We start from the raw sequence: 23,184 nt of genomic DNA, 5'->3' as shown, positions 1-23,184 counted from the left end.
ATGTTAAGGATAACAGGAAGGGATTCTATAGGTATGTAGCGAATAAAAAACAGACTAGGGACAATGTAGGCCCCCCTCCGGAAGCTATTGGGAGAACTCGCTACACAGGATTCGGAGAAGGCTGAGGTTCTGAATGACTTCTTTGCCTCAGTCTTCACTGGCAAAGGCTCTGACTGCACCACCCAAGTCTTAGAAGGCAGACGCAGGGACTGTGGGAATGAAGACCTTGGGCCCACTGTAGGAGAGGATCTGGTTCGAGACCATCTTAAAAACCTGAACATGCACAAGTCCATGGGACCTGATGAAATCCATCCATGGGTCATGAAGGAGCTGGCGAATGAAGTTGTTAAGCCACTGGCCATAATATTTGAAAAATCATGGCAGTCAGGTGAAGTTTCCAACAACTGGAAAAAGGGAAATATAACCCCCATTTTCAAGAAGGGGAAAATGGATGACCCAGGGAACTACAGACCAGTCAGTCTCACCTCTGTGTCTGGCAAAATCTTGGAGCAGATTCTCCTGGAAGGCATGCTAAGGCACATGAAAAACAACAAGGTGCTTGGTGACAGCCAGCATGGCTTCACTAAGGGGAAATCCTGCCTGACCAATCTGATGTCCTTCTATGATGGGGCTATGGAACTGATGGACAGGGGTAAAGCAGTTCACATCATCTACCTGGACTTGTGCAAAGCGTTCGACACTGTCCCACCTTGTCTCTAAATTGGAGAGACATCAATTTGATAGATGGACCACTCGATGGATTAAGAACTGGCTGGATGGCCGCACTCAAACAGTTGTGGTCAATGGCTCAATGTCTGGCTGGAGACCAGTAATGAGTGGTGTCCCTCAGGGATCAGTGTTGGGAGCAGTCTTGTTCAACATCTTTGTCAGTGACATGGACAGTGGGATTGAGTGCGCCCTCAGCAAGTTTGCCGATGACACCAAGCTGTGTGGTTCGGTTGATACGCTGGAGGGAAGGAATGCCATCCAGAGGGACCTTCACATGCTTGTGAGGTGGGCTGATGCCAACCTCATGAAATTTAATCATGCCAAGTGCAAGGTCCTACACCTGGGTCGGAGCAATCCCAGGCACAGCTACAGGCTGGGCAGAGAAGAGATTCAGAGCAGCCCTGCGGAGAAGGACTTGGGGGTGCTGGTCGATGAGAAAATGAACATGAGCCAGCTGCAGTGCGTGCTCACAGTCCTGAAAGCCAACCGTATCCTGGGCTGCATCAAAAGGAGCGTGACCAGCAGGTCAAAGGAGGTGATCCTGCCCCTCTACTCTGCTCTTGTGAGACATCACCTGGAGTATTGTGTGCAGTTCTGGTGTCCTCAACATAAAAAGGACATGGAACTGTTGGAACAAGTCCAGAGGAGGGCCACGAGGATGATCAGGGGACTGGAGCACCTCCCATATGAAGACAGGCTGAGAAAGTTGGGGCTGTTCAGCCTGGAGAAGAGAAGGCTGCTTGGAGACCTCATAGCAGACTTCCAGTATCTGTAGGGGGCTATAGGGATGCTGGGGAGAGACTCTTCATTAGGGACTGTAGTGACAGGACAAGGGGTAACAGGTTAAAACTTAAACAGGGGAAATTTAGATTGGATATAAGGAAGAAATTCTTTACTGTAAGGGTGGTGAGGCACTGGAATGGGTTGCCCAGGGAAGCTGGAAATGCCCCATCCCTGGCAGTGTTCAAGGCCAGGCTGCACGAAGCCTTGGGTGGCATGCTTTACTGTGTGGTGTCTGTGCCCATAGCAGGGGGGTTGGTACTAGATGATCTTGAGGTCCTTTCCAACCCTAACTATTCTATGATTCTATGATTCTGTCATAGCCTTGATTTATACCATATCCTCTAACAGATTTTTATTGTACAAAGCAGTAAGGTTACAGAGAAGAGAGGTTTATGATGTTTGACTACAGCATAAACAGACGTAATTTTATATATTTCTCTAAAGGAAATATACGGGATACAGGGTTATTGAGACATGGCCTACTATATTTAAAGATTAAGACACCCAGTGCTATGTTTTAGAATCATTTTTGCATTTTGCTACATTCTGGCTCTTCCCATCAGAAACTCACCATGAGGTGGGCCACTGAGAAAAGCACAAACATATAGAAAACTGCATTTATTAGTGTCTTAATAGGAAATTTCATGAAAACGTAGCACATGGAACATAGTGTGGGAGCAGTGTGTGTATGTATATATATATACACAAATGCATACATAGGAAACAAGACAGCTCTTCAAAATCACTCTATAATAAAGAATGCTTTAGGAATGTTCTCTGAGGAAAAATTACTTAGGCTCTCAGCAATGCAGAAAGTATGGTAGAGAATATACACAAATTGACAAGATTAAAAAGATCATCGAAAAACATTGAACCTTTTTAAACAAAAAGGAACCTTTTTAAACATGACTGCATAAGGAAGTAAAAAAAGAGTTCAGGTAAAATAGGCAGGTCTTTAACATGTAAATCTGAATATACGGAAGACATATAAATAATTATGAAGATATAAGTATCTAAGGTTTGAATACACATTTTGAATACATATTAAATGCAATTTGATCCTGTGATCTTTCCAGAAGATATAAAAGCTACAGATGCTCAGATCAGCTACTTACTGATTTTTAAGTAAGTGCATACACACTAAAACTCCCAAAGCTGGGAAAACAAAAAATGCTTTGGTGCATGTACATACAGACAGTTCTTAAGCTATTTCAATAGAGTACAAGGGTAACATTAAACATAAATAAAGTATTTTGCTTCAGTTTATCATTTATCTTGCAAAATTTAAATTCTTGGGGGGGGGGGAGAAAAAAGTCAAAATTATTTACTATCAAATGCATGAAAAAATTGATTTTCCACTTAGAGAAAGAATAGAATTTCTACTAACCTTCAGGATCAAGAAGTTTCTCTATGCCCAGGTGTTTCCTGGCTATGCTGAATGCATGGTCTAATCGTTGCACAGGTGACTGCTGAGAAGCAACCATGTTCCAATCAAACAGGTCTGGTCTAAAGCAAATATAAGAGGAACAGTAAGTTTCTTCTTTTTTTAGCACTAGATTTAATTACATATTTTAATGGCTATCCATCAGCACCAGCTACAAATTTTTAGTTTTCTTAATGAAAGAACTTGTTCAGTCAGAAAATAATGAAGCTTGGTTTCTAATGGGGTTGCATCCTATACTCATCCATGTTCATCACAATTGCATTAACCACATTTCTTATTCTCACCCAAGTCCCAACAGCCCATAACCCTCAAACACTGCTCCTGCCACTGCACAAAATGTCCACTGTGGGCTTGCTCCCCTGATCCAGGCCCAAAGAGTACCTGCTTGAGAAGGAACATCACAGGCCAACAGATATCTGCCGAGATAATTTTGCAGCCTTCCTTCTCTCTCCAGCCACCAGCTCATCTCACTATTCCTAAGAATGTAATTGCTTCCAAGATTACCAACTTGCTGTTATATCAAATTAAAATCGATTCAAAATTCATAGATGTAGAATCATTTAGGTCGGAAAAGACCTTCCAAATCACCAAACCTAACCTCGCACTTCCAAATCCACTACTAAACCATATCCCTAAATGCTACATTTACATGTCTTTGAAATACCTCCAAGGATAATGAATCCAACACTTCACTGGGTAGCCTTTTCCAGTGCTTGACAACCCTTCTGGTAAAGAAATCTTTCCTAATATCCGAACTAAATCTCCCTGGCACAATTTGAAGCCATTTCCTTTAATCCAATCACTTGTTACCTGACAGAAAACTGACAGCCACATCACTACAACCTCCTTCCAGGTTGTTGTAGAGAGTGATAAGGTCCCCTGAGCCTTCTTTTCTCCAGACTAAACAACCCCAGTTCCCTCAGTCATTCCTCACAGGACTTGTGCTCGTGATGTTTCACCAGCTTCATTGCCCTTCTTTGGACATGGCCCAGCACCTCAATGTCTTTCTTGTCCTGAGGGGCCCAAAACTAAACACAGTATTGAAGGTACAGACTCACCAATGCCAAGTACAGGGGAACAATTGCTTCCCTAGTCCTGCTGGCCACATGATTTCTGATGCAAGCCCGGATTCTATTGACCTTCTTGGCCACCTGGGCACAAGCTGGCTCATTTTCAGCTGGCTGCTGACCAACACCCCCAGCTCCTTTTCTGCTACGCATGTTTCCAGCCACTCTTTCCCCAAGTCTGTATGTAGTGTTGCATGGGGTTCTGGTGACCGTAAGACAGGGTCACAGTCTTTGCAGTACCTGGCATTTAGACTTGTTGAACCTCATACAAGTGCTTCACAGTCCATTGATCTAGCCTGTCCAAGCCATATCAGCCAGTTTCTCCATGAGTATGCTGTGGGAAACAGTGTTAAAGGCCCTTGCACTCCTGATCCCTTAATCAGTCATCCCAATGGTGATCATGACCTGGGAATGTATGCAGCATAGCTGCGCAAGCCACTTTTCTTACCAAAATGTTTGGAAAATACACACTTTTCAGATAAGCATAAAACTGTAGTGCAATCACAGGTTTTAGCTTGTAGGTGCAAAAGTACGAGAACACAATTTAAATGTTCTTGCAGGAGAAGACAGAACAACCAAATTTGAATTATAGCCCTTGTATTATGAGTTGCACTATTTGCAACATAAAATATGTTAATACACTGTGATTTCTGGCATTTCATCTGGGAGTTATCCAGTAGGAGATCAGAATTTATCAGGCACTGTGGAAAAAAGTTTAATCAGGTATTCTGTAATTAATGTGTATATAATATGAAGAAAAACAACTACACTGTGACTGATACGGTGTTTTAAATCAGAAAACACTGAAACATAATTTTGCTCATTGATAAATCAAGTATGTTATTTACACAAATTAAAATGTGCAACTAGTTATGACAGATTTACTTACATTTTTATTAATTTTGAAAGTAATTTTAAACATTCTCCCATAGTTATAATAGATGGCAAAAATGTTCACTGCATCATACTGTAATAACGTCAAAAGAGCGAAGGAAAAATGCCATTTATGTAGTAGCAATTTCCCAGTTATGCACCTTTGCTGTCCAATCTTTTTCTGAGAGGGGAGTGATTTACATATTAACTATTAAGTTGTTCTAAAGTATTTTGCTTCTCTACGCAGAGGTAGTTAAACATTAATTAAATAGAGCTTTCTCCTTCCCACACGCAGAACAACTTCAAAATACTAAATTCGGTTGGGAGCAGGAGCGGAAGATAGAGGAACTTAGGTGTTAAACTGTTTCTAGTCATTATGCATTATGACTGTGATCTCATGGATGGACTTTTATACTAAAATACCAACAGTTTCAAAATCCAGATTATGTCTGCACATTATTTTTCATCTTTCTTGTACTGGATATGTCTGGGACGGAGCTAATGTTCTTCATAGTGGCCCATAGGATGCTGTGCTTTGGAATTTGTGGTTAAAACTGTGTTAACAATAAACTAGTTGTTTGGCTTTTGCTGAACCATGCTTACACCCCCCTCTCCCTTCTGCATGCAATAAGGCTAGCAGTGGGACAAAGCTAGAAAAAGTGATCTAAACTGGCCAAATGGATTCTCTATGTAACTACATATGGACCATATATAACTTGCTCAGCAATAAATACTGGGGTAAAGGAAGAGTGGAGAGGGCTGTTTTGTCTTCCAAGGTCACTGCTGCTTGAAGACTGGGCATCAGCCTGCTTGTGGGAGATGCTGAGTTACCGCCTTTGCATTACTTATTTTTCTATTATTCTTTCCTTCATTTATTAAACTGTCTCTATTTTGACTTCTGAGTTTTCTTGCTTTTGCTTTTCCCATTCTCTTCCCTGTCCCAGTGGAACAGGGAGTGAAGTTCAGCTGCTGACTGGGGTCAATCCATCACACTCACACACCTTACTATACAGGCATAAAGATATTCTTAAATTCTTAATTCTCTCCAAATTTAACACTTTTTGTCTTGCATACGGCATAGGATGCATAAGCTCATACATCAACTTCAGCAGAAAGACCACCTAGTAACCAAAAATCTATTATAACTTTCTTTAAATGCCCTGCAAGGATGTGTTTCACAAATACTACAGAGACTAGGGTATATAAAGATTATTCAGTGACAAAAGCTTTTAAGACAAGTAAAGAAAGAGATTACATCCAAAGGACTACCTCCCTCCCAAATAAAGTTTTTGCAGGGATTTGGTTTGAAGTTCTAATCACACTTGTGCTGCTCAGAGTGGCACATTTGCTTCATATGATCATGGTTTGTTTGGTGATACAAAATTTAATATACAGGAACATGCCTTCTTCTAACCAGCCAGGACTCCACTGGGCAAGAACAATGATGTCTAGAATTTTCATTAAAGAATGACACAATATTGTCTTACTCCTCTTTAAAAAAACTCTGTCATCATTAATAACATTTTAGATGTTCCATTTCATCCAACATATATCTATCTATATATATTTTTTTTCTACTGAATGTTTTCAGATATGCCAAGACTATTATCATCACATCCTCTGTGATCTATGTGCCTATTGCACATACATGTGCTTGTGTAGAGCATACAGAGCATCCCTCTTCTTACACTTATTACAGATGGCAAAAATTTGAACTCTTTTGTCCTGGGTTCAGCAGTAGCAGTCATTTTTCTCCTTCTTAGTAGCTGGTGCAGTGCTGTGCTTTTGACTTTCAGCCTGGGAACAGCGCTGATAGCACCAGTGTTTTTAGTTGGTGCTCAGTAATGTTTACTCTGACCAAGGACTTTCTGTGTCTCATGCTCTGCCAGGGAGGAAGGGAAGCCAGGAGGAAGCAGAGACAGGACACCTGACACAAACTAACAAAGAGGTATTCCATACCACAGCACATCATGCCCAGGATGTAAAACTGGTGGCAGTTACCTGGAAGGGTTAGATCACTGCTTGGTCGGGCTGGGTATCGGTCAGCAGGTGGTGAGCAGTTGTATTCTCTTCCCTTGTTATTTCCCTTATCATTATTATCACTGGTGGTAGCAGTAGTGGTTTGTGTTATAACTTTAGTTACTGGACTGTTCTTATCTCAACCCATGGGAGTTATATTCTTTTGATTCTCCTCCCCATCCCTCCAGAAACAGGGAGGGAGAAAGGGGGGGGGAGTGAACGAGCAGCTGTATGGTTTTGAGTTACGGGCTGAGCTTAAACCATGACACCTCTCAGACACAGCTAAACAAGAAGTAGTAAGCTTTAGTAAGTAATTGACAGGTTTCTTATGAATTTTGTTACAATTGTACATAGCACAGATTCTAAGCCAACTTAAAATTATATAGCAATCTACTGCAATTCAGCTCTGACACACACCAAATTAATTAAAAAAAAAAAAACATAAAAATTCAAACTCCAGCAATTTAATTCTCCAGATTTTCCCTTTGAAAGAATACTTAGCTATACACATTTCAGTAGCACCATCACTAGGGTAAAGTGTCATAATGTCAGCTTGAAGCTTCAGCTTCTCAGTGCAATGCATCTGGATATTTTGCTGGGTATATTTCTGCAGCAATACTGCCAAGTATTTCTGCAGGACATATCACAGTTTAGAAGACTGAGTTGTACTATATGGCAAAGAACATTAAAAGAAACATTAAACAACATCAAAAAATACTTTCAAATAACAACTGTTGTTAGCTTTCTAAGGGAAATTTTAAAAGCAGGGTTGAACAAGTATGAAATAGAGAAAAGAAAAATCAAAAATCAATACGGAGGACACACTAAGCACAGAAGTTCATCTTAAAAATTACTGACTCAGGGCTTCAAAGAGCATTAGGTCTTCCTCTGAGACTTCTACAGAAGAACTTAGTGATTAAAGCCAAGAAGATGACAACTGATATGTCTTGGAGACTTGTCTCAGGGAATCTGAATGCATACTTGCTGTTTCCCAGATGAGTGCACTAACTACTGGGCAGGAGATAAGACCCTGTGGAGTAACTTTCTTTTCATTTCTAGTGAAGTGATATCCACTGAGCAGAAAGCTATTTATGGCAGTAAGATTTACGGCAGCAGACAGAAAAAGAGTTAAGAAGACAGAAGAACTTAAATTTTGCAGCTCTGCTTTAGAAAACCTAAATAAAGTGAATAAATTTTAGTGAGCATGTAAATGAATGGTCACAACTGGTGAACTTTACACTGAACTAAACACATCAGTCCATAAAGTATGACATACAGAGACTTAGGTATTTGTCTAGAAAACCTCAATGTGGCTCAGGCAGGCAACTGCCTTCCCCAGCTAGGAACTGCTCCTGAATAAAAGCCTCCCTTCAGACTTCCTGAGCTCTTCTTGCAGATAAGGAGAAAAACGAGTTTCCCATTACTGATTTCAAACACATGATACTACATGGCCCTGTACAGTATGTCATCTGAATATGTGAGTATCAGATACCCTAACCAGGAAACAGGCAGTCTGATATTATGTCTGGCTGAAAAGATGTGCCAACGCTTTGGCCTTCTACTTCACTGATTTGCTGAAAATAATATCAAGGTAGTTAAAATGCCATAAAATACTATTGGTTTTAGTGTTTGAGTCTACAGTAATAAGTAATTAATCAATATAATTTCAGCATAGCTGTTTTTCAGGATTTTGAGGTACTCCTCACTCCACCCCACCAACAGTGGACTGAGGGTGAACAAGGAGCTGAGAGGGAAAATAGCTGGGCCAGGTGACCCAAACTGACCAAGGGATATCCCAGACCATACAGGGTCATGCTCAGCGTATAAAGCTAGGACAGCACATTCAGAGTGATGGTACTTGTTTCCCCAAGTAACTGTTACCCACGATGAAGCCTTGCTTTCCTGGAGATGGTTGAACACCTGCCTGACCATGGAAACGGTGAATGAATGCTTTGCTTGCATGCATAACTTTTGCTTCACTTATTATACTGTCTGTATCTCAATCCATGAGTTTTCTTACTTTCACTCTTCTAATTCTCTCCCCATCACACCAGGGTGAAGTGAACAAGCAGCTGCACGGTACTTAGCTGCTGGCTGGGGTTAAACCATGACAGTTAAAAACATCATTTTCCCGTTTAATAAGTCTGTGTATAGACAGTGTTTCAGGAAATTGAAAAGGTATTCATGCCCACAGAAATTATGTGCATGCTCCCACACTGCAACAGAGCTTCTGCAAATCTAAGTGATGAAGACAGAAGAGCATCCCATACAAAGCTGCTTTTTTTTTTGCTTTTTTTTTTTTAATCATCTACAAGTATGCAGTAATATCTTTAGAAAGAAAGAGATTCATTCATTTCTACAGGATAATTATGTTCTTATATTCAGGTCAATCAGAACGATACCACTTATAAGAGAGCAAATTAAAATGAGAAATTATCATCAAAAGAAAATAATGAAAAAAAAGTAACTTTAGAGAGGGTTTGAAAAAAAAATCCCACCAAACCACATTTTAATGAATAACCAACAAATAAAGTAGTTACCAAAAGCTAGTGATACAGTCACTACATTTTAATTCTTTACTTATTTAGCTCTCCAAATGCAGTTCTCCTAATACCTGCATAAACACTTGCACCAACAACAGGAAGGTGTAAATGCATCAATGAGTAACAGCAGGATGGTGGGAAAGACAGTTGTTAATGTTATAAATATTGAATGTAGGCAAAAACATACACAAGGCCCTTTCAGAGTATAATAAATTCTTCCTTAAGATAATACCTCATTCCTAACTGAAAGCAAATAACACCTGTAATTGAAAGTTCCTGAACCTTAGCTCACTCAGATCTTAAGACTCCCAGGAATACGCAGGGTGAAAAAGGACTCCCAGCAGGAGATGCCTACTGTACCAGGATGGTTGTGTAAGGCATAGCCACCATAAATATCTGTCAGTGTTAAGTCTTTGGACTACAAGAGCAGCAGACTTAATCAGATAGTTTCAATCAGAAACAAATACATGATCCAGTGAAAACTTTGGAAAGTAGTACCTTCAGTTCTTCACTGCTTAAATTGGAAGGCATAGATTGTCTCAGACTATGCTTTTAGTACTTTGCTTTACTTTAGGCAATGCAAATAAATATGGAAAAAATGGCTTGACTTGTACTAATATCTTTCTTGTACATCCCTGTTGTCTCTTAATAAACAGACCATACCTATTTAGCTGTTCAAAAATTCAAATCACTGATAATTTGAAACAGTCAGGTACCTTGCAGCACAACCCCCTTCAGAAGAGGAGAAAGAGTAGGAGAAGAGAGAGATCAGAGGCTTACCACATTGGAAAAACAAGTACTGCTTTAAAATTAGTAGTTGCAACTAGACCTTTAAGATAGACTGGCTTTCGCTGTCTTCCTTAAGCCAAGTACACAGAACCACCAGAGAACTTTGAACCTCTAAAGGCAGGGGTTTATACAGCATAGACTAGAACAAGGCAACTGCTGAGTGAAGGTGAAAACTCGAATCAACTGGGGAAAAACATGAAAGGTTTTGAAAACAAAGGCTACTTTCTCTGTCTGTGTCCCTTTGAGACAAATCCATACTTTTAATCCAACAACTGTCAACGGCTTTCAACAAACACTACATTTTCCGCTTCCAAGTCTCCACAGGAAAATCTCCTCTACATCAACCTCAAAGGCTTGGTTTTGGATCTATCCCTTGCTCTTCTCAACAGCTGCTAAGCCTGTACTCACTAAGACTACCTACTTAGTATATATACACTAGAATTCCCCAAAAGGATCTGAACTGAGTATATTCAGTTGCACTGTGAAAACCTCAGACCCTCTCCTTCCACAAAAGGATTCAGGATTCAGTCTGACACCAAACACAGCACCCAGGTCAAAGCAAACAGGCAGCCATTTAAAAGAATGCTGAAACACCCCCATAATAGATACATCACCCTCAAGCCCTGTAACAGCCATCTGTTACAAGTCTCACTGAAATAAAGAAACATTCGTTTTCCTACCTGTGACTGTGGAGCAGTGCATTGAAAGCCAATCCATCAGACCAGCTACTGGTGAAATTGATAACATTGACCTGTGGGTAATTACGAGTCGATTGGCGGACCCAGCTCAGCAGAATCTTTTCACTGTTTGTCTGCTGCAGTCCAGCCATGATGTTTTTCATTACATCTTTGACCTGCAATAAGAGGTAAAATTTCATTAGTGATTGAACTTACTCATTAGAAGCTGCCTTTGGGTTTTCTTTTTTTCTTACACAAAATCCCTTGAGTTGCTTAGATTTAAGCCTTAAAGAAAAACTTCCTTAATAATTAAAGAACATACTTGGTGTCATAGTGTAACAATAGCAGCTAAGTCTGAATGATTACAGAAAATGGATATTGACTTGTTGGCCACCATTGCTGATGCATTCAGTACATTTATCCCTGTTCCGCGTGAAGCATTCCATACATGAACAGAGAAGGCACATTTGTTTCCATCACTTACGGACACAGGGTTCATTCAAACTGACTCTTTTTCTTTGTGGTTTTCTTTGCTCTGGAAATACATCCTTGGTTAATGTGATACACTACTGCAAAAGCTGGTAAAATGATGAAAAGCATTCTTCTCTCATTGACAGCGTTGAAATAAGTACCAAGGCAAAATAATGCATGGTAGAAAACGTTTTTGACTTAAATGTGCAAACTATATTTGCATACATGCACTTGGATGAAAAGTGAATTTCATTGCATGCATTAAAAGGGTATTGTATATGATTAATTTTTAATTTTTTAAATGAATAGTTAATGTTCCTTTTTCATTAAGGAAAGCTGAGCTAGTTATTATTTTACAAAAAGCCATTAATCCTGAGGGCTTCTAAAAATATTACCCTAGCGTTGGACATAATGCAGTGGATTATATATTTCTTAGCAATTTCTTTACTAGTGAAAGAGCACACAAAATTTCTATTAAGAATTCTATAATTTATTTTGCTGTAATCAATTTTAAATCACTGCTTTCTCCATATATACTGTAAAGATTTACAGGTCTTTAAAATACTCCCTAAGATAAAATTTAAACTTATTTAAGCTTATTGTTGCTTATTTGCTCATGGAGTATATAATTTCACTACAACTCCACTTGAATTGCTTTGCATCTGATATCAGTTGAAGAACATCATTCAATGCAGAAGCTACTTTGTGATAAAAGATGGACCACTCTGAAATTGTGTCCTAGTTGTGGAAAGTCAAAGATGAACTGTGGGAATGAGGAAGATCAAAGAAAGCTAGGCATTTAAAATACTAAAGTAAAAAGGTATGATCTCATCCTCAAAGTTGGGGTCACTTCCTATTCAATGAGAAATGGTGGAAAACTCCACTTCTACAACTAAAGCCACCTTGTCCTCCCGGGCACCTATAGGGAGAATGCCATCCCTCCCACTTGGTACCTTGGTGGCACCACAGAGCACAGTGTCTCACCATGCCACGCTGCTGCAGGCAAAGCACCACGCTGCCTGCAGGATGGCTGGGTCCTGAAGCAAGACCAGTGTCTGAGCAGAAAAGTGCTGGCTGACACTGAGGATAGAAGGAAGCTTTTTGAAGTCTTCTCATTTATGATGAACAGTAGTAGGCAGACACATGCTCATGTCAGCCTGAAGAGCTTTTGGATGAATAAGCTCCCTCAGCATCCAGGTTCAGAAACTACACATTGCGTCTAGTAGAATCTGCTTCTTGCAGATGAGTTGCAGATGACCTCCGATAGTAATTTCTTTGTTACCTCTCCACTCTAACACAGTATTTCCTGGCAGGAAAAAAGGCTTTAAGGTGTAGAAAACTCTGACTTCCACAAAATAGAAATACTTTATTTTCCTGGGGAATGGGCCAATACTACAGTAGTAACAAAAGATTCAATTTTGGACAGAACAGGAGAAAAGGGCAACACAGACACCACCAAGATGACTTCCAAAATGTCAAACTGCAAAATGGAAAGCTGTGAACAGAAGAGTTATTCTCATCACCACACTGAAATATTTGCCTTACGTATACGACTATCATTTTGCCTTTTTTTTTCCCTGAAGAAAGTCAGTATTTTGGCTATGACTTACTTAGCAGCTTTTCTCTGTTGCTTTCACTACAATATGTCCTGTAAAACTAGGAAAAAAAAAAAAAGAAAAACAAAAACTTCCTTACTTCAGTGAATGATGAACATGTGATTTTTTAATAAAAGTGTTTAGTTTTTAATATAAAGACTTCTAGGTTTTGTTTCTCACCATTTTTGCTTGTAATGCTATAAAAAACTTGTAGATTATTGTTTGGGAAACAGCCAACACAAATGGACAGACTCTTAAGCCCAGATTCACATAAAAACATACTCAGAGCATCTGTATGGTAGTTCTTTTTTAATTTTTATTTTACTGCTGTCTCAGAATTTACTTAAGTGTCTTCATCTACCATGTTTCTTATAAGATCTGTACCATAAGACTCCACCCCTTTCTAAAGAGAAAGGAAGGTAAATAAACCACATCTGCTTCAATAAATTGTCAGAGTAGCATTTTTTTAGTGTTCTAAAAATAATTCTTGGAAGGATGGGCCAGCAGTGAAAAGCAACAAATGTAATTATTTTGTTAAACATAAAAGTCACTCTCTTTAAGATATTAAAAAGAAAACTGACTATGAAAGCTATATATCCATGTTGGCTTTTCCTATCCATTTTTCTAACAATAATTTTATTATATATTCTCTTGCAACATCTGACTGGGAAAATAAGAATCAAAAGGCCTGCTCCTAATGCTCTAAAAACTATTTTATCTTCTTAAGTTTCTTAATATCCTAGACAATATGTAAACAGACTCCCATAAAACTTGCAGACTGAGGACATTATTTGCAATGCTTATGTTTACTTTCTAGGTTGTGGCTGTATAACAACAGGAAAAAAGATCAGTGGAATATAGGTACTTCATGAAATGTAAGATGCAGTACCACTCACCTGCCAGTGGAGAATTATATTCCAGATCAAACCAAGGGTCAGCTTATGATTTCCATCCACAATGTCTGAGCTCCCAATATTTACCAAATCAACCTATTAAAGAAGCAAAAATATATTCATATAAGATTAATAGCAAGTATAAAAGGCTGGTGTTATACTTTCTTTACGGCAAGGGAGATGGAGGGATGGGTCAGAGTAGATCTTTCATTTGGTTTCTGTTATTTAGTAAACATTAAATTAATGTTTTATAAATTACACAATTAATGTCCTAGCCAAAAGCATGCAGTGATCTAGACTTCTGATTATTCCAGTTATAGCATGTTGTGAAAACAGAAAATTAAAAGTAATAGCTAGCAATAACTCAAAAATATTTTATATTAAGTCTCTACAATTACAAATCACAAAACCGGTGAGTGACACGAAAAACCTCTTTATTATGCTTCATACTATCTTACATAATACACTTTGCTGAAAGCTACACACACACGTCTAGACATTGTAAGAACCTACAGACCTAAGATATCTTTCTACATATCTAAATTCTAACCGACGTTATTTTGTCTTAATTAAATTCTACAATGTATAAGGCCAGGCAGGATGTGTTCTGGAATACAGAGGAACAAATGATTGTGATCTAAGCAAATCTTTTCCACATTAGTTTGTCCAGTATTGTTGTTTTCTATAACTACATTATGCATCAGCATTTACCACCCTGAAATATTCTTTCCTCCACAGTGAAATGATCCTTCATTCTCCCTCACTTTTTATGTTATCTAAATAAAGAAAGCCAAATTCACAGATGTGAGTATAAGATGATACAAGCTGAGACTTGCACTTTTGGATGGACACTATGAATCTAAAAATTTGCATCCTCAGTGTTTCATAGATGTGTTTTTTTCCTGGTCAGAACTAATATTTATATGGCAAAGTACCCCATTCCTTCACAAATTACAGTCTGCATATCTCTACTTCTGAAGCTATTTGAAGTTACATCTGTAGAATGACTAAAGGTTTTGCACATTCAAAACAAGCCTCAACTCTTCACTAAGAATTCATAATTTTGTGCTAAAAGTGTAAGAGACTGGTAATTAATTGTAACCAACAGTGTCTTGGAACATTTCTCAAGTGGAACTTAGACATTATATCCTAAGTTTCAAATAGGGTCCACATGGCAAGTGACCAACTACACAGCTTATTGGGCTACCACCTACATGTTCTAAGGGCCAAATCCTTCCTCTGTTTTTGGAAACGGAAGCCTGAATACATGGAATTACATATATCTTACTGAAACAGAGGAACACTTCTCAGTTTGCCTTAGTGTTGCCTGAGGCTACAGTGGGGTACCTCCCCAGCCCAAAACTGTATAAAAAAATAAAAAATCTTTAAAACGGACTGACTGGAAGCAGCAGCATTTTCAACCTGCTACCACTTAGATGACTGCAGACCCTCAGAGCAAAGATGGCACACACCAGCAGAAAATAAGTCTTTAATAGCTTTAGAGCCATTAATTTTACATTCCTGAAGTCCCATAGAAATCCCTCTTGAAATGATTTTGAAGGTTGAGGACACAGAGGCTGCACACTAATTTGGTATAGTATATATATGCACACTATACTAATTTTTATATTGCGTAGAGCTTATAAAGTTTTCATTACATGAATATAATGGCCAATGGATGAGCATTTCAATTTCTAAAAGGATGTCTTGTCTTCTATATTCTTCAAATTGAATAATATTTTTTCTTTCTATATTTGAAAGAGATTATTGCTGTGTTCTGGGAGCTGAATGAAAAGCACATTAATAGATTTAGCTGGTACATAGTCAATAAATACTTTTAAAAGCATTTACTATGAAAATCTGTAACCACATTCCAGGTATGCTATCAAAACCTTCTTGTATACTGCAAAATAGCATATCAGATTTTTTCCAACAGTGACAAATATTGCAGATTTTGAAGAATTGGAAGCTTTTTCTTCTACAAATTTACATGAAATTCCATTTAAAAAAAGAAAAATCAAGCTGGAGGTCTTTATGCCAGTCTTATAAAGTCACTTTCATTTATGCACAAATCTTCAGATAGATTACCTTAGATTTATAAAATCAATAACTTTATTCAGCAGCTGAACTCAAGCATGTTTAGTGACCTACTGCATCTATCAAAAAAATAATATGCAGCACAGAATACATTATCAGTGTTCCATCACATCTTAATGTGAAGTTTAAGTGAATGTAATAGTTTATTTGAATTTATTCTTGAGGAGAAGATATAACTTGTTGGCCACTGAAAATATCTGCTAAAGTTATGGGTCCGTTAGAATGCTTACGTAAGGAAGATATGAAAATATTTACTCAAAAATGATGCACAGGATACCAGCTTGAAAAGTCAATCCTGACAAAGTAGAATGGAAAGTGGTTTTCATAGGATTAATTTCCTTAATGTTATGAACCATAAGGAACAGAGAGCAATGAAATTTTACCAAAAAGACTTCTTGCAGGAAAAGCCTCAGTTTTTCAGACTTCATAATTGTCAGAGCTTGTGAGTAGATATTTTGATAGGTAACACCTTCTAACCTGCTATGGATGAACTCTTGTCATTAACCTTTAAGAATATATTTTAAACAACATGCATTACAAAAAAAGTGTGCATGTTGACCCGGCTTAAGGTAGCACCCATTATATTGTTCACACACTTGCTGGCAAAAGATTTTAAACTCTGAAATACATTCCAACTTGGTGCTGAATGATAAAGTATCCAGTCATATTAATAAAACTGCCTTGACTCTAGTAATTGTATACTATAGGCCAGAGTTTGATCCAACACTTATAAAGCATTAAATATGCGATTTATAGGATGTTCTGTCTGGTTGATTACTTACATTATATCTCTGCAAAACCTGCAGTGCTTTGTTGACATTGTTCAGAGCATGAACTCTTGTGGACCCCTTTTCTTTCGCCTGCAAAAAAATTAAAACAAAATTGACTGCTCAAAATCAGAAACTAGAACACGCTATATGTAATTCAAATCTTTTATTACACCTGCAGTTTTCCACTTAATAAGTTTATGACAACAGTGAGCATATTACCATACATTGCGCATTTGTAGCTTCCCGATATGAAATAAAGGCAAGTGTGAAATGAACTTGATCCACAGTTGGAAGGTAATTCGGTACCTTGACAGTTGACAGTGAATGAATCACTGATATGTGTAGAAAATCAGATAATTCAAATTGTTTCTATTATGATTAGTCATCCTCTCCATGGCAGAATTTAGGAACATTACCATGACAACCAAGCAACAACACATCAGCTTGTTTAGTATTTATTTACAAATATATTCTCTCAAGCTTTTAAAACTCCCAGACTGTTTCATTACTCTTTTACAAGACAATTTCAGGGAAAGATCCCAGGCTCATATAGTCCAAGCAGGAGCACAAGAGAGGATATTCAAAAATATGGGTGGAGTGTCTTTTAAAATTTCCAGGTTAATAATGGCAAGCTGTTTTTTGCTTTTCAGACATTTAAAACTTCAATACATGTTCCGCATGTGCGAAATTTGTTAGAAAAACATTCTAATTCTACACATTGAATTCCTTGTATTTGGCACAAACCCCTAGTGATAATTTCTGACTCCAGCTAAAATCTATGTCGTAACAAACCTTGCCTCTGTCTTCCTTCTCTTTGCCACACTTCCTTAATAAATACATAAAACAACATAGAACATTTTCATTCCAAATATATGCCTACTAAAGGCTTACTGTCCAACACAGCTCTCAGTTTCAATGTTTTCTCAATTTCAAATGAAATAAAAAAAAAAAAAAACAAACTAAAAATAGTTTTTACAGACCCTCATTAACAGTGGGAATTAATAAATACAACCTACTACAATTATCACATCAAAATGACTTCAATATTCAGTAAACGTGTTAATATACACATACAAGTTTTTGGCCTGTAAAACATTCCAGGAGCTCCAGAAGTCTTCGTCCATCTCGAAAATCATTAAAAATATCTTCAATGTAACGTCTTCCAAACTGAAATGAAACAATGGCTTTAGTTAGTGCAAACATCAAAAAGAAAAGGAAGCATGTAATTGCCTGTGTAAATACACTTTGCTAATTACATAATAAATATGAAAAGTATGACACAATGTAAAGGTGTAAAATATCTTACAACTAACTAGTAGGATTCTTTCAGATGCATCCATTTTCCACAGGGTCCTGCTCAAAAGAGAAACTGGTGCCTACCTTATTTCAAGTACTTTTTTTATGGTAAGGAATGTACATCCCTTACTCCCTCTTAAAATTATACTATTGATACAGTTTGTGAGAAACTGCTGCAGATCCAAGAATTTAAAAAAAAAAAAAACTTGGGTTTCCCCCAAGTATCAGTGGTAAAAGCCGATTTACCCTTTCTAAAACACAACTCATATTTCTGATCTGATTCTTTAATTAATGCATTAATTTTTAAAAATATAGAAATACAATTTTGTATAGTCACTGCGCAATATGTGCGCCTATAAATTCTGACATATTTTTGTATGTCTGAAAGCTATTGAGAACCACAATAAAAAATGGATTATTTTGTACAGTGTCAAGTAGATTCACATGTCCACATTATTTCTAATTTGTGAAGTTTCACAGATGCTTTGATTGATTTGAGAGGAAGCATCTGTATTTTAATTTGCTAGAATTGACATCATGCTGACCTACATTGCACATCATCCATTTTCACCATGGAGCAATGTAGAATTAGGAATTCATATAACACAAAAAAACATTTGCTTTCCTGTCAGCAGTGTTGTTCTGGTACTCACTGCAACACTCATTAGAGGTAGATGGAAATTTAATTAAAACCATATTTTTTTCACAAAGTATCAATCCCTGCAGAAGATTTCTTAAACAGAGAACAGATTCAAGCACAGTTTCCAGTGTTAGACTAATTTTTACCTCCATCAATAAATATTTATGTGTACAGCACAAACTTTAGTGTTATTAGCTATTCTGGCATGACTCTTCATTTCTCTCTGACTGCTCATCTGAGGCCAAGAGCTCTTTTCAGTCCCTTCAGTTTTTGGTAAGGTTTTGTTTCTGATTCATAGAACAAACAAATTAAAAACACCAAAAATATTCTAGAACAGTGGGAATCCTTGTTTTCTAGGCAGTTTGGCACAAACCATTCTAACTAAGCTGATTTCTAGTTAACACACATGCTGCCACTTGACTACCTAAAATATCTGAAAACAGTATTGGATAGATTCACATATGATTTACCCACCCTGCTCAACCTCTTTAATTATCTGTTTAACTAATAATACTTAGCAAATCTATTTTCTGCCTTGCATTTAGTATGAGAAACAGCTTTGATAATATGTTTTAAATAATGGCATGAACAATCATGACATTATGAAAGTCACATCATAGACAGTATTCCTGAAGTTTGCTATTACTTACCCTATATAGCACAAAATTTAAATCAAATATATGACTAAATCAGAGATACTTTATTTTGACACCTTATCTTTCAGAACAAAAGCCATTTTTTGCAGAGAGAAAGCACAAGACCTATGCACTTCCAAGGGAACATTTTAACATTCTTTAAAAAGTTGAATTGATCAATAGACCCTTCTGTAACACTATGAATAAGCTGTGCCAATAATACTACTGAATCACTCTGGGAATAGGAGTACAATGACATTTTGATAATAGACTATAATTACATTACTTTGTATCATAAGGGAAAAATAGAACTAGCCTTCATAACTGCCTGTGTGTCTGCCTTTCTTCCTTTTTGCAGTATTTAAGCTATTCATAAAGTTTAGGTTGAAATACATCCAGGACAGTCAAAAATTCTCCTTTTCATTTGTTTGTTTGTTTGTTTTGGGGTTTTTTTTGTGTTTTTTTAAAGATTTCAGAAAGAAAATAAAGACACAGCATGGTAGCATCCCCAGCAGGACATCTTAATTACAGATGTATTACAAGTAAACCTTAAAACAAAAGTTACCATTGATTTTTTAGGGTCTTGAAAGCATACCTTCCATTAATCAGCAGCTAAAAAAACCTCAAGACACCCTATACTACTGGCACATATATCATCTTTAACCTGAAGAAGGTTGCTATTTTTCTGGCAACAGGGTAATTAAGTCTTCTTTCTCAAATAGATTGAATGTCTTCACCAGACTGAAATCGCAGAAAGTCTTCAGGAAAAAAGGGCTCAAAGATGCATCAAATATATTCATTTTGTCTTTGAAAAGTGTCTGTTAGGTTGAAGTATGAAGCTTTGAAAACAATGAAAAAAAAGCACAGCTAGTCAACGGCTTGCTGAAATAAATGCCTAGTCTTTTATTAGAAATTCCTGTGGAAAATAACCTTGCTTAAAACTTTTTTTTCAGGCTGTGACCTATGCACTCTCTTGTGCCATTTCTATGCATGTTGATTTGTTGCTCCCCCTATATTACAAATTTATCCAAACCCAAATTTTTAAAAATGCCAAAGCAGCTGCATGCTAGATTCTTGGTTCACATAGTTTTTCTTCTTAAAAAACACACTGATGGAACAGATGGGGAAAATGAGAAGGACTACAGGACAGAGGAAGGACTGTAGAATGCAAATTGATCAGTGTGCTACCCGTTTGCCAACCCATAGTTTGACTGGCAGTAATATGAAACTAGAGAGAACTGTATAATCTTAATCAATATATAAGCTATCTATAACATTAGTCAAGTGGATAAGCAAGGCAATTATCACCTCTTCCCTACTTGCTTATTTTTTGTTAGACAAACAATTAATGAAGGGATTTGAGGGACTGGAAAGACAAAAAGGACAATGAGAAAAAATACACAGAATAAAGAAAAAGAATTGATAACTGTAAAACTGAAATAAAAAGAAACAAAACAGAAATTACAATCTGTGAGTAAGACTAACAAAGCAAAAACCTAACCTAGAAATTTCTTAGAATACTCATGACTAGAAAGACTCAAGGGACTTACGTATATGGCAGTTTTACATATTATTTTAACCTACTGTCTTCACTTTAAACAGAGGTCAAACCACAGACAATATTCTTGGCTTCACTAGGCTGTTGGCTGCAACTTCTGATCTTTATATAAGATAAGGGGAGCTGAAGGAAATCTGAGGGATTTTTCTTAAAAAAAAAAAAAAAAAAAAAAGTGATACAGAAGGGAAGATAAGACTCCTGTTTTATCATGGATGAAATTAAACTTGAACTTAAAGAAGGACCGAGGAAGGAATTCACAAAATACATTTGTAAGGAAAAGAAACCCTACACTACCATGGTCAACTTCACAAGCCTCAGTCTTAGAATTACTGGGTAATGCACAATTAACATCTCAGAAAAACATGGGAATTTAATATTCCCCCATGTTTTACAGCAGAGTGAAGCATACTTTGAGTATTCCATGTACTAACTCAACTGCATATTAATACATGCATGTACATATTCAAGAATGCTGTTAGTACTAATTAGACTGAAATAATATCTAAAGTGTATTTTTCATTTTCCAAACTCATACAGCAACTGGAACAATCTTATGCCAAAGAAAGTTACCTAAAAAGAGAAAAGCAGATGGAAAGAAAAAAAGAGAAAATCAGGAAATAAACTGAACATATGAATTGATAGATTAATGTAGTTGTAAAATTTTTGGTGTAAATACATTCAGAAATCTTTAAACATCACGCTCCATCATACGAATCTCGCCTTCATTGTCATTCCTATTTTCTTCTTTCCCAAAAGTCTATAATAGTCATAGTTCTCTCTATGTAAATTTAAGAAATAAAACTTACCAAACAAGTAAATTATTTAATCACCTCATTCATCAGACAGATTATGGAAGAATTTAATATTGTGAGAAGTGAATATCCCATGAAAAGCCAGTATTCCATGAAATTCTCTCTATTCAGGGCTACATGGAAGCCAGTAATCGTGACAGCAGTACAGAGACCACTACCAAATAATTGAAAAATGTCTTGACTAGAGAAGGCATAAAGCATCTGTTCATTAACATTGCCCCTCCAAAAATTATGAATCAAAGCTCCAAAAGTTCTCATTAGCATAAAACTGTTAGTAGACATTATATTATAAAATGAATCAGCATAGGCAAATCCTATAATAACAGAAAACAGGCTGAAGGGAAAGGAAAGAGGAAGGGAAGGAGCTGGTAAAGAAGGCAAAAGGAAAGGAGTATAAGAGGATTAAGAAACAGTCATAAATTGTCTCTCATGAGCACAAAGGGTAGAAATATACTTCAATTTCTTGAAAATGTACATAAACCATGAGATTTATAAGCACTCAAATTTTCAAGCACTGGGTCCACAATAACAACTCCAGCAAAATACATGTTAACAGAGTAATCATAACACAGCAAACTGAGGATCTGTAACATGTATTTAATTTTATTCTGTTCATAAAAATTCCATGGTACTTTTTTTTTTCTCAGAAAAAATTTACAAAGGGTAAAACCTTGGCTGAAGAAGAGATTTCTGACTTTTTATTTTCCTTTGCAGCTATGTATGCATGTAGATTACACTTCTCATTGAAGGGCAGCCTAAACTGTAAGAAGATTATTACAGTAAGTTAGATATTATTTCTTATGCATTTTACAGTATTATTGGCTTATTATTACCAGTTCATCTGGGGAATCTAGCAACTATATATCACAGATGGAGAGAGAGAATAAATTAGAAGAGAAAAGGCATTGTAAAGACAAAGAATTCAAGGTTAGGCATGACACTAGACAGAAGATTCAAGCTTATATTTGCGTAAATAGGAAACATCAGCTTACAATAAAACTAGAAGACACAAAAATCCTTCAGAATTCTGGGGCAGATAAATAACTGAGACCTTAGGTTCCGAAAAGACTTGTGCTTCCAGCAGGTGCAAAATGTCAGACCACAGAGTCTGGAAGGGAGCTGTAGTTCAGTCCAGCTGTGCCCAAAGCCTGACAGGCTCTGGAACAAAGAACCAGAGGTACACTGCAGTGTGGCTAGGACCTGAGGCTGCTGAACCATTACTAGAAAAATTAAAAGACAGATAAAATCCAGGAAGGCGGAAGGACGTAAGTCACAAATCTTTATGTAGCTTTTTAAAGTAACTGTCTCAAATTCAGTTTGCAAATCTGTAAATTTTGCTGAATAGACATCAGTAAAAGAGGATGAAAAACTTGGTTTACAGATGTCACCCTTAGTGAGACTTCAAAGAATCAGCCTGTTCTTGCAGTCAAAATAGTTGATGCCTCACTCTGTGAAACAATAAAGAAAAGCCATTGAGCTAATCTTAACAGATC

The 23,184-nt window shown here is 37.1% G+C and overlaps 1 protein-coding gene across 13 annotated transcripts in view; it reads right to left on the bottom strand.

Moving 5' to 3' along the window:
* The window catches only part of DMD (dystrophin), a 1,176,091-nt gene that overhangs the window by 794,240 nt on the left and 358,667 nt on the right, over positions 1-23,184 (bottom strand). For all 13 annotated transcript variants that reach the window (XM_065677219.1, XM_065677222.1, XM_065677220.1 and 10 more), the window contains exons 3-7: positions 17,825-17,917; positions 16,763-16,840; positions 13,887-13,979; positions 10,928-11,100; positions 2,900-3,018 (exon numbers count right to left, since the gene is read on the bottom strand). In XM_065677219.1, coding sequence (XP_065533291.1) covers positions 2,900-3,018; positions 10,928-11,100; positions 13,887-13,979; positions 16,763-16,840; positions 17,825-17,917 — 556 coding nt within the window. The remainder of the gene's footprint in view (positions 1-2,899; positions 3,019-10,927; positions 11,101-13,886; positions 13,980-16,762; positions 16,841-17,824; positions 17,918-23,184) is intronic.

The sequence above is a fragment of the Lathamus discolor genome, chromosome 4 (assembly GCF_037157495.1).
Source record: "Lathamus discolor isolate bLatDis1 chromosome 4, bLatDis1.hap1, whole genome shotgun sequence".
Taxonomy (NCBI): domain Eukaryota; kingdom Metazoa; phylum Chordata; class Aves; order Psittaciformes; family Psittacidae; genus Lathamus; species Lathamus discolor.
Note: the sequence above shows the minus strand (reverse complement) of the source record. Positions and strands in the feature narration are given on the sequence as shown.